Source organism: Rhinopithecus bieti, unplaced genomic scaffold, assembly GCF_001698545.2.
Source record: "Rhinopithecus bieti isolate Rb0 unplaced genomic scaffold, ASM169854v2 scaffold_2077, whole genome shotgun sequence".
NCBI lineage: Eukaryota > Metazoa > Chordata > Mammalia > Primates > Cercopithecidae > Rhinopithecus > Rhinopithecus bieti.
In genome coordinates, this window is record NW_016803882.1 from 1,992,057 (window position 1) to 2,005,102 (window position 13,046).

The 13,046-nt window shown below is 34.5% G+C and overlaps 1 protein-coding gene across 2 annotated transcripts in view; it reads left to right on the forward strand.

Annotated features, from left to right (window-relative positions):
• WRN (WRN RecQ like helicase) overlaps positions 1–13,046 on the forward strand; it is a 145,738-nt gene that overhangs the window by 87,656 nt on the left and 45,036 nt on the right. For both annotated transcript variants that reach the window (XM_017857254.1, XM_017857246.1), the window contains 3 exons: positions 4,444–4,625; positions 8,684–8,785; positions 9,071–9,163. In XM_017857254.1, coding sequence (XP_017712743.1) covers positions 4,444–4,625; positions 8,684–8,785; positions 9,071–9,163 — 377 coding nt within the window. The remainder of the gene's footprint in view (positions 1–4,443; positions 4,626–8,683; positions 8,786–9,070; positions 9,164–13,046) is intronic.

A 13,046-nucleotide genomic window follows, 5' to 3' on the forward strand; every position in this document is an offset into this window, starting at 1 on the left:
ACTGTTCTTATACTTCTATGGAAATTGTTTACACTTTTAATAAAGAAGCACAAGTTTCTACAAAATACATTCTAATAGATGTTTTCTATAACATTCAGTCTCAAGATTACTAGTAAATACTTCTTTGAACTGTAAAAGCAATCTTTCAATATTATAAGAAAGCTCTTGCTTTAGTAAACATTTAGAAACTCAACTTTATTATCATAAGAGAGAATAAGAACAGTGTAACAAGTTTTATGCATACTCCTTTGTAAACCCTCACTAGACTAATTGTTAATCTGGTGCCTTGCATTCCCCAAAGTATTTGTATCTGTCGTTTATAAGTTTTATCAAGGTTTCAGCTAAAACAAATAAATTTGCTTCTGGTTTTAGCTTTAATTTGAGCTTCACACCATTCATTTGGACATTTGATTCTCTATAGTGTTTTAAATTTTCATGCACTTAAATATATCATTATTTTGATAGACTTTCTTCCTTTAGTCTTTTCTTTAGAAAGTAGAAAATTAAATAAGATAAAACCCAAACCGGTCTGAAGCATATATACAATATATATGTTTGCTCTTTTGTTCTTCTTTGTCTTTAGTTCCCACTGGGAATTTGAAGGTCCAACAATCATCTACTGTCCTTCTAGAAAATGACAGAACAAGTTACAACTGAACTTAGGAAACTGGATCTATCCTGTGAAACATACCATGCGGGCATGAGTTTTAGCAGAAGGAAAGACGTTCATCATAGGTTTGTGAGAGATGAAATTCAGGTATGAGATCAATCATCACTGCTCTCCGTTGTTCATAGTGGAAGTAGATATTTCTCAAATGTTTATTTAACAGATCTTTATTGAATATTTTCTTTGTGTTAAACATAAAGCAGTCCCTCTGATAAGTGTGGGAGAACAAACTTGCAGATTGGTGTAAATAGCAATCTGTACCTAGTGCTTAGGTGCACAGAGGAGGGAGGAATAGCTCTGTCAGGGTAGTTGTGTAATGGGGTGGTCCATCCAGGAAAATCAGTTAGAGTCCAAACATGTAAATAGAAGTTTATCAAGTATGCCAGACCTGTAGGTGATGAGGGGAAAGGAATTGGTTATAGAATTCCAGGAAGAAGGACTAACAGGTGCAAAGACACTTTGATATGAGAACACATACTGGGTTCAGGAAATTGTGACTGGTTTGTAATGGTTGGAGGGAAAGAGAATGTGGGGTAGGAATGGCACAAAGTATGGACAAAGAGGCAGGATGGAACAGTTAGAGACTTGAGAGAACAGTTGAATGGGTTGGTTGGCCAGGTTATAGATAGCTTTAAAACTTGCAAAGAAGCAGTCTGGGCTTAGTATCATATACCTGTTAGTTTTCCCTGACTACTTTAGCTTTAGAATTTTTAGTTTAAATACAATTTTATATAATAGGTAAAACAGATTAAGATAGAATAACTCTGGCCAAAGTTAATTTGAGGGAAAAGGAGGTCCAAGAGTCTCCAGACCTTGAAGACACTGCCTATTGGGGTCTTATAATCCTTGGAGTGCTGAAGAATCATTTGAAGATTATCATGATGTATTACTCTGTGTTTTTAAACAAGATGATGGGATTATAGAAACATTAGACTGGCAGCAATAAGTTGGATTGATTTGAAGAAGAGACACTGAAGAAGGGAAAGGGTATCAGTGCAGTTATTGTGAAATTCTATAGTTCCTGTCCTGATTGGAGTGGCTCAGTGGGTGTCATGGAGGATTTATTTGGGAGGATTTCAGTTTAAGGCACATGAGTAGGTTTAAGTCAACAACTTGACACTGTCAACATGAAATCCTCAATCTGTCACTCTAAGTCCGGGTAAGAGCCTTCCCCTGAAGTTAAGAATTTAAAGTCAGCTCTCGCATTTTCTGTCCCAGTGGTCATCCATTTCCTCTCTATCCGTCTCTCTTTCTGATATCTAGTTGTTATCCACCCTCAGCTAATATTGTTGAAAAGCTTAAGTATGGTTCATATTCACTGTCTCTAAAGTTCTCTACACATAGTCATACTGTAATGCATACCCGCCTGAAAGCATCGAGTCTCTCTTTCCCTTCTTTCCAAAGATAGGAATACCATTCACAGCTGTTTAGAATAGAAATTTTATCCAAATTCTTCAGTGTTTATATTTTTGTTCTGTTACTTCAGTGTCTTGAATATTGTCAAATAACATTTATTAACTGCTACTGCTACTACTGAATCTTAATCAGTCTTCAAGCCATTAACTGACCAATGGTTTCTTCTATCTTAATGTGTTAGTAATTATTCATTTAAAGTAAAACATCTCCCAGAACATGAAAGAGTACAATCTTTATTCATGTTATGTTGTGACAGGAGACTTCGTTGGATGCGCCTGATTTTCCTGCCAATACACAGCTTCATTAAAACATTAATGCTTTGAAATATGGCTTAGGAAACTTCACAATGATCGTTTTCTGGAAGAGTATATGCGTGTATGTGTCATGGTATTCTCCCTTTCTGTGGCAGGATTCCACAAATTTTTATCCACATTACGAAAATTTAAAAATTGATATTGTTTTTTTCTCCCTACGTGGATATCAGATACTCTGTTTTATCTGACAGCTGGCCCAATGTACTCCTACTTGGCCATTATAAAGAATTCAAAAGCTTCATATTTGCATTGAAAGTTCTCAAACACTTTGTAAAGATGATGAAAATACGTTTCATCATCTATCTAGAAAGGTCAGGTGTTCCTGCAATTGATTACTTGCTACCGAGAATTGAATACCTACTGAGTGCATAACGTAGAGAATTCTAGATGTTCGCTTTGGTGTATTTTTACAGTTTATATATACTTTAGTGTGGGTCTAAAAGTGGAGGTGACCTCCGTAGCTCTTAATGTCTTAGACTGAGTGATGCTTAGACTCTTAGATTTTCTAATTTTAGAAAAAAGTGTGCTTTTCTTTCTTATTTTTATAACCAGATCCAACCACATTTGCATGCAGATAGGCGTTTTAGTCTTAACCATTCATTTTACTTTTACTCCTCACTTTTATTAGTTTTGTATCTTTTGTATTTAATTTCCCCTTTCAAGATGCCTTGAGTTCTTTCTTTTAGGAATGATGTTGTGAATAAATTATTTGATAAAATATCTTTACACCTGAGAGTTTATAAGGATAGTTTGAAAATCATGTCTGTAAAATAGGTGGATCTCACCTAAAAATAATATTATATAATTAAAATTAGAATTATTATTGTGTTGCTTATTGACCCTTAAATATAGCAAAATTGCCGAGTCTCATATAGCCAGAGCTTTTACTTAGTATGATATTCATTTCTATATTTACTTTTTTCTAACCTTTATCATACTTTCTTTTACTTATTCAGCATTTCCTCCTTTCCTCCCTCCTTTTCTTCTTTCCTTCTTTTTTCTTCCTTTCGTATTCCTGGTTCATCTTAGCATGTAATCTTTCTTTATGAAATGGCATACAAATAGGTCTACTGTGCTTACAGTGAAAAGCTTCAAGGCCTCATGTCTTTCCCACTTCTATTTCCAACTCCCAACCTTTTTAGCTGATTCTTTTGGTACTTTACCACTATATCTTGCCATAGTTTACATACGTGGCTCCTATTTAATTTTTTGTTTATTTATGTGTTAGTTGTAGGCATTATCTATCAACTCCTCTCTCTGAAAGATGAAAGGTTAGCTCTCTTTCACATTCTTTACTGCCCTTTTTTCTTACCTTGTCCGTGTATTTCTAATCCCCTTTCCTCCTAATATGTTTATGTCATGATTTTGGCTAGATCAGTGTATACGATTTACATAATTATTACTCTGTAAATGCTTTTTATAATCTCTGAGCCATGTAGTATATTATGGCGATTTTTTTCTTACCTATTTGTATTTTTATTGTTAATAACCTAAGAAAAAAATTTTCTATGTCTTCTCGCTAATTCTTCCCTAAAATTTCCCACAAAGGTGTAAACTTACCTCAGTATATTCATAGATATGAGACATTCTATCAATTTTACCCTCTTAAAGATGCAGAGATAATGCATCATGTTTCATCCCACCATCTTTAATGAGAAACTTCCATCTTAGATTAATATTAGAGAATGTTAAGATGCTCTGCAATCAGGTAAGGACACTTGCAACTTCATTATAATGCAAAAGTTTCCTTTAATACAATAAATATTTTGGGGCTCTTTTGTGTCTTGTGTTCATAGAAGTTCAGATAAACCACTTTATTTACTATTTTTTATAGAGAGTGAACAGAAACCTCATTTCTAGTCACCAGTCCTTAATCTGTAAATCAGGCAGGTAGATAATCTATAAATGATGGTCGAAATCACATTAAATTCCATTTTGTGCCAGGAACTTAAGTTAATGAACAAATTACTCTTACAGAAAGGTATAAATGTAAGGTTTTCATTCCGCTAAATATGTTTGTCAAACTGTGTTGTGATTTATTCTCAGTGTGTCATAGCTACCATAGCTTTTGGAATGGGCATTAATAAAGCTGACATCCGCCAAGTCATTCATTATGGTGCTCCTAAGGAAATGGAATCATATTATCAGGAGATTGGTAGAGCTGGTCGTGATGGACTTCAAAGTTCCTGTCACATCCTCTGGGCTCCTGCAGACATTAACTTAAATAGGTAAAAAAGCAAGTTTTTACTCTTGCAGATTTCTTTCTTTCTTTCCATATAAACTTAGAAAGTGTTTGAGGCTATTTCCAGTATTCCAAGTAATTTGTGAGTGCATTTAAAGTAAAAAAAAAATAAAAAATAAAAAAATAAACCTCCCCAAATTCAGAGGACATGTAGGAAGAACATTTGTGGTAAGAGTTGCCACTTGGAGGAGATGAGCTAATTTCAGCATGCCTTAGTGTGAGGAATTAACTAAATCAGGACAATACTTGGGCCTGTAACAGAGATCCTATGGAATACTTTCCTACCATTGTGCATTAATGAACAAGTTCTTTTCCCCTTCTCAGATCCTGTCAAGTTGCCATGTCTTCAGCCATAGTTACTTCAGCTACCACTGATTTTGTTACTGATTCTTTCTTCCCGTGCTACAGTGGTGATTATTCCAGAGGACTTCTCTCAATCCCTATTTGACTCTTGTTACTATTTGTTTCCTTGGTTAGTTCTGTGAGACCATAACAGTTCTCCTTGACTGTGTGTGAATCATTGTGTTGCACTGTACTCATAGACTGCCATAAATCAATATTAAGTGTTCAATATCTTAAGTACAGGAGAACCATGCTACTTAAGTACTCAACAAGTAGTTTGTTGGCACTTAAGTTCTATGACATTTTTATTGTAAAGGAAAACATTATCTTGCAAAGATTTCAGGGCAGCATTTACCAACTTTGTTCCTTCATCCATAGGAAAAGAATCTCAGGAGAAAACCTATACATGGTAACCAATGGGGCTGCCAAGCTGATGAAGTATTTTCAGAGTACACCTTTGTGTAGCTGAATACATTGAGATCTTGAATGGACACATTAGCCCATTTTAGTAAATGATCAGAGAGTGCTTCCCACTACAGTTTTGTTTTATGCATTATTAGACAATGTGTTTTGAGTGTCCACTGTGTTCCATGAACTATGCTATGAGTGGGAGATAGAATAGTAAAGAAAAGCAAAGTACCTGCTTCCACAGAATTCAGTGGGAATGGTAGTTCTTTAGAGAATCACATAACTATGGATACATAGGCTTCATTTTACTGTTCTCCTTTTGTGTTTGAAAATGTCAACAATCAAAAGTTTTTAAAAAAGGAATCATGCAACATATTTAAAATTATAATTGTGTTAAGTGTTATGAAGGAAAATTGTATTGAGTAGTAAGAATATATAATGTTGTGTGGTATTTCCCAAGTTAAAAAGTTCAGATAAGGCTTCCTTGTGGAAGTGATGGTTCAGATCTGAAAGAAGAATAGGAATTAATTAGGTAAAAATGTTTGATGCAAATTTTAAGGTTTTCCTTCTGAGTAGTCGGTAGCTTTTCTTTAATATAGAAGATGACAAAACCATCCTTTTTTTGTACAGAACAATTCTTGTTTTCCTTTAGACAGTTGTATCTGTCAAGCTTCTTATGAACTAATTTAAATAATTGGGATAGAACACAGCTGTACATGTTACTATTAAATATGGAATATATCAAACATAAGTTGATTCCTACCAGTTCTGATTTTATTTGTGTATTTTGTTAAAGATACTGAGGACATTAATATCCAGTTTTATATTGTGCATTTGAAGGTTCATCAATAAATACAATTCTTGTTTCTCTGGGTCTTAAAAGATATTTTAAATGGTTATCTCATTAAGATTTAACAGGAAGTAACAGTGGTTCAAATCAAATAGTGGTGCCAGAAACCCAGACTTGAATTTTGAGTACAGACAGGTTACCCTTTGCATCAATCCTGAGGAAACTAAAACTACAGGATTAATCAGGATAAGAAAGAATTGAGCAAGGATTCAGGAGGGCTCTGTATCATCCTGGTGACAACTCTTCTAGAAAAAGCTAGAAAGTAAGAATAAATGAAGTTGCTGGTTCTCACCTGGAAAGGTCAGTTACTCAGAAAATTTTTAGAGTCTATCTTATGCCATAATTCTATCACTGAGAGAAGAAACTTGTCCAGTCATCATGTAATCTTCATGTAAATTTACATTTTTAATTGCAGAATTCATACCACAGGCAAAGTCCCAATGTCTGCATTTGTGGTTACCTTAAATAGTCAAACCCCAAAGTTATTGTAATCTTTTTTTAAGAGAGAATAATTTGCAAAATAATCTCGGTCCAATAGATCTTTCACTGGATCCAAATGATTTCTATGAATGGTTTAGAATTTTCTTATTTTCAAATTGTTTTATTCTGTGGAATACCGGACTTATTTTGTAGTCCCAAAAGAAGAATACATATTTATTTATTTATTTGTTTTAAGAGTTATAGTTTTGTTTTCTCAAATTTGCCCTGACACTGATGAGATTAGTTAAATATAGGTCATCTGAACCAAATACAGGGAAGGATCCAGTTCTGAGAGTGTGGGCGTTTGTTTTCTTGTTTTTTTTCTATAGGAGGGAAACGAGGTGAACAAAACAAATAAAATAAAGCAAAAAAGAACTGATCTTTGTTCCTTGAGGTAGAAAGAATGAGATTACAGTGGGCCCCCTTATCTGTATTTTCACTTTCTGTTGTTTTAGTTACACCCACATCCAAAATGTTACATAGAAAATTCCAGAAATAATTAAATCAGTTTAATTATTTATTTTAAAGTTTTAAATCAGTGGTGGTTTTGAGTAGTGTAATGAAATTTTGTGCCATCCCACTCAATCAGCCTCGACTCCCTTAGAATCATCCCTTCGTCCGGTGCATTCACGTTGTATTTACTCCCTGTCTGTTAGTCACTTGTTGCAGTATTGCAGTGTTTGTGTTCAAGTAACGCTTAATTTACTTAAGAATGGCCCCAAAGCACAAGAGTACTATGCCTAATTTATAAATTAAACTTTTTCATAGGTATATACATATAGGAAAAAACATAATACGTACAGGATTTGGTACTATTCTGTGGCTTCAGGCATCCACTGGAGGTCTTGGAATGTATCCCTGGTGAATAAGGAGGAACTGTGTATGGTTAACCTAGGAGCTAGAGTCAACAGTTGGAAGAGACTTTGGGGATAATTACATGGAAGGGCATGGTGGCTGGTGGTTTAAGATGACAAGAATGTTTTTGAATAACGGATCATTTGTGTCTTCAGACTTTCCAGAACTCCTTGAGAATTATACAGAGGTATTTAATCAGTCAGAAGGTTGAATAGTCAAATTATTAGTGAGTGAAGTTTGTTTTGATGGGGATTTTACTTATGCTGTCCCTTAGATATTACAAGTAAATCATTGCTTTCTTTTGAAATATCTGAAACCTAGTTAACATGGACTTTTATTTTTTCTTGCAAAGATATGCAAAGCTGTTTGGGAGACTGTCGTCATCTGATATTTGATATTGGTGGGCTCTCCACAGGAGACTAGAAATCAACAGAGTCACGATGAATTATGGCAGCATTGACTTTAAAAAACACAAACACCTCTTTAATGTTATTTAACAATTTTGAATAAATTTGATATCGCAAACAAATCAGTTATAATTGATTGAGAAAGGAATTTAATTCTAATACTTGACTGGTGTCCCGTAATAACCCATAATACTAAGAGACAGTTTTGGAGGGCAAGAAGTCCTGAAGAGCTGATAGAGATAAAGGTCAAATTTGAGCTTCTTTCAGTATTCCTTACATCAATGCTTTTAGTTTCTCATACAAAATAAATTAAAATAAAGAATTACCTTTTTACTGGGAAAAGGTAAAAATTAATAAATTGTAGAAGCCTTGTTTGAAGCCAAAAGTGTGTGACATGTAAATTGAAGTGAAAATCCTTAGAGTTTATGATACTTTTCAAAGCAGCTAAAGAATTGATACTTGGACACAGGAAGAATTTTTTCAAAACAATTTTATAAAATCGGAAAAATGTTTACCTCTTGTTGGGGGCATTGACTGGAAAGGAATATAACAGAACTTTCTGAGATGCTAGAAATGTGTTTTATCTTGATGGGGTGTGAGTTTTGTAGGTAATGAAAAATAAATAGTAATAAATAAGTAAATAAAAAGTAAGAAAGTTGCCAATACAGTTTTACATATTCCTGTGATGTTTTTAATCAACAGGCACCTCCTTACTGAGATACGTAATGAGAAGTTTCGATTATACAAATTAAAGATGATGGCAAAGATGGAAAAATATCTTCATTCTAGCAGATGTAGGAGACAGTATGTATTATTTATTTTATGCCAATAACATGGATTTATGGATGATGCTCTTTTAAGAAAACAATTTGGCTAAATAATTATCCATATTTTGAAAAAATATTTTGTTGCTGTTATATTGTGTGCTGAATTTTAAGGCTAACTTCTTTGTGTCTGAATAAACTGAAGCTCAAATAATGAGGTCCCAAAGAATCAATTAATGATGAGTTTACCTCATTATTTTCAGGAATGAAACTTAACATATATGTTTCTGTTCTTTTTTTTAATTTAAAATTTTGTCTTGGGTAGAATCATCTTGTCTCATTTTGAGGACAAACAAGTACAAAAAGCCTCCTTGGGAATTACGGGAACTGAAAAATGCTGTGATAATTGCAGGTCCAGGTAAAGATTTCTTATTATAGATGGACATTCTAAAAGTCTTTGTTTCTCTTCCTTTTCATGTTTAATTGAATTTTTGTTGAATGATAAGTATTTCAGTTTTTTAAACAAAACAATGAATGTATTTAGATACAAGAGAAAGCAAACAATATTAAAGTACTTTGCTTCAAAAATAGATAAAGCAATAAAATGGTAGCCCTACATCAAAACATATTAATAGTTACATTAAATGTAAATGATCCAAAATATTATTTAAAGGCGTACATTGTAAGAATTGGTTTAAAAACATGACCCTGTTCTATGTGTTGTCCACAAGAAATCCACTATAATTATATAGATAAGTTTAAAAAAGAATGAAACATTATATTCCATGAAAACATAAATCAAAAGGAAGCTGGAGTTGTTACTTTAATATCAGACAATGGAGACTTTGGAGCAAAGAATATTATCAGGATAAAGAATGATGTAAAAGAATCATTTCACCAATGTATCAGTCAGGGTTCACCAGAGAAACAGGACCATCGATATCATATATATACATATATACACACACACACACATATATATATGCTATATATGCGGGGGAGAGGAAGAACAAATGTGGGGAGAGAGGGATAAGGGGACTGATTTTGAAGAATTAGCTCATGAAATTGTGGGGTTTGGCAAGTCTGAAATTTGTAGAGCAGGTCAATAGGCTGGAAACTCAGGCAAGAGGTGATGTTGCAGTCTTGAGGCAGAATTTATTCTCTAGCAAACCTAGTTTTTGCCCTTTATTCCTGCCACTGAGTGGATGAGGCCCACCCACATTATTGACAGTATTCTATACTTAAAGTCAACTGATTGTGAATGTTAATCACGTCTACAAAATATTTTACAGCAACGTCTAGATTAGTGTTTGACCAAACAACTGAGCATCATAGGCAAGCCAAGTTCATGCATAATATTAATCATCACGACCAAGAGGACATCATCCTAAATATATATATATATACACACACACACACACTTATATATGTAGATCTACTTAACAAAAAGACTGACAGAACCAAAAGGAGGAATAGAGAAACCTACAGTTAAATTTGGTGACTTCCAACATCTCTCAATAATCAATAAAACTAACAGACCAAAAAATCAGTAAGAAGATAGAAGCTATGAACAGGACTATCAACATGCTGGATCTCATTGACTTTTATAGAACATTCTACCCAACAGCAGTAGAGTATACATTCTTTTCAAGTGCAGATGCAATATTCATGAACAGGGATCATATTCAGAGTCATAAACCTTAACAAATTTAAGAATCTTGTATTTGTGTATTTTTTCACTAGAATGAAATTAAACTAGAAAGCAATAACAGAAAAATAACAGAAAAGTCTCTAAACCTTAGAAATTAAATAACATACTTCTAAATAAATGGATGAGTCAAAGAAGAAGTCTCAAGGCAAATCAGAAAATGTTTTGAACTGAATGAAATGAAAATACAAAATGGGTGAGATGCAGCTAATGCAATACTGAGAAGGAAATTTATAGTATTAAATACCTATATTATAAACGAAGAAAGGTCTTAAATCAATACCTAAGCTTCCATCTTAAGCAATAAGCAAATAAGAGCAAAATAAATTAAAAGGAAGCAAACAGAAGGAAATAATAAAGAGCATAAGTTAATGAATAGAAAAGCTATGGTCATACCACTGTTCTCCAGCCTGGGTGACTGAGACCCTATGTCAAAAAAAAAAAAAAAAAAAAAAAACCAAGCAGCATGCAGCATTCATTGTCAGTGAATAGAAAATGGAAAACAATAGAGAAAAATCAAAGAACTCAAAAGCTCATTCTGTGTGAAGATCAACAAAAATGATACGAACTTCTAACAAGACTGACAGAAAGAGAAGAGACACAGAAGACAAAGACCAGGAATGAAAGAGGGAATTTCACTACAGACACCCCCAGGTATTACCAGGGATGATAAGGGAACACTGAAAAACTCAGAACATAACTTTAGTAATCTAGATGAAATGGATCAATTTCTTGATAATCTCAAGTTAATTAAACTTACAGTGAATTAGATAACCTACATAGTGTTACAACCATTAGAGGGATTAAATTCTATGTTAAAAATCTCTGAAAATAAAATTCCCTACCCCAGAGAGTTTCAATGACAAATTCTACCAAACATTCAGAAGACAAAATAATACCAATTCTATAGCACGATTCCATTTATATAATACTCTTTGAGACATAAAACTATACTAGAGGGATGAAGAAAAGATCAGTGGTTATCAGAGAGTAGGGGGAGGGAGAAGGTATGATTCCAAAGGATAGTACAAGGCAGTATTTTGGAGTGATAGATTTGTCGTGCCCTGATTGTGATGGGAGTTAGATGACTCTATGGATGTCTTAAAATTTGTAGAACTTTACACATACATACAACCAATTTGCCTATGTTAATTGAAAAAATAAAATAAAAACAAATTATTTACCTATTTGGGTTAGCTACATACCTAAGTTCAATAGCTGCATTACTATAAGACAAAAGAAGCATTATTAGGGATGGAGTTGTTCTCTGTGTAATGGCAAATAGTTCCTTCACTAAGAAGACAGAATTGTTCTATGCATCTTTGAAACACACACACACACACACACACACACACAACCAACGAACAGTAACTTGCCTGGTGCAGTGACTCACACTTGTAGTATTGGTACTTTGGGAGGCTGAGGTGGGAGGATCACTTGAGACCAGGATTTTTGAGACCAGTCTGAGCAAAAAAGCGAGACTGTGTCTCTACAAAAATAAAAAATAAAATAAAATAAAATTAGCTAGGCATAGTGTCATGTCATGTGCCTCTAGTCCCAGCTACTCTGGAGGCTGAGGTGGAAAGATCGCTTGAGCCTGGAAGGTCAAGACTGCAGTTGCAGTGAGCTGTGATGGCACCACTATGCTCCAAGCTGGGGATCAGAGTAAGACTCTGTCTCACATAAAAAAATAAATGAATAATAATAAAAAAAAACTTGTCTGGGTGTGGTGGCTCACACCTGTAGTTCCAGCACTTTGGAAGGCCGAGGCAGGAGGATTGCTTGAACCCAAGACTTTGAGAACAGCCTGGGCAACATAGCATGACCCCATCTCTTTAAAAAAAAAAAAAAAAAAACTTAAAAATCCAGCAAATACATAAAGCACAAAACTGACAGAAGAGGTGGAGAAATCAAAAAATCCACCATCAAAGTGGAAGAATTTGATATAATTTTTAGTTATTGTTAGGGTAAACAATCCAAAGATTAGTACACTATAGAAAATTTGGCCAACATAGTAACAAGTTTGATTTATCGGATACATAGTATATAGAGCCCTAGACCATATATAGCAACTATAGCAGCTATAGCAACTATAGCAGTGTGTTTCAAGTGTTTTTACTTCATGAAGCACATAGCAAATGATATGTGTATGTAGCACACTGAGCTAATTGTCAGAGTTCAGTTTCTGTCCAGAACCCTAAGATCTGGAGTGATTAACCTTTCAGCACACTTACAACTCACTTGTTTGTAAGCACACTGATTGAGAAGCCTGAAAGACTTCCCTCCTTAAACATGCATGAAATTTTTCTAAAAACTTATGTATTGGGCTGGGCGCAGTGTCTCACGCCTGTAATCCCAGCACTTTGGGAGGCCGAGGTGGGCGGATCACGAGGTCAGGAGATCGAGACCATCCTGGCTAACACGGTGAAACCCCGTCTCTACTAAAAATGCAAAAAATTAGCCAGGCGTGGTGGCGGGTGCGTGTAGTCCCAGCTACTCGGGAGGCTGAGGCAGGAGAATCGCTTGAACCCAGGAGGTGGAGGTTGCAGTGAGTGATTGGGCCACTGCACTCCAGCCTGGAAACAGAGCAACA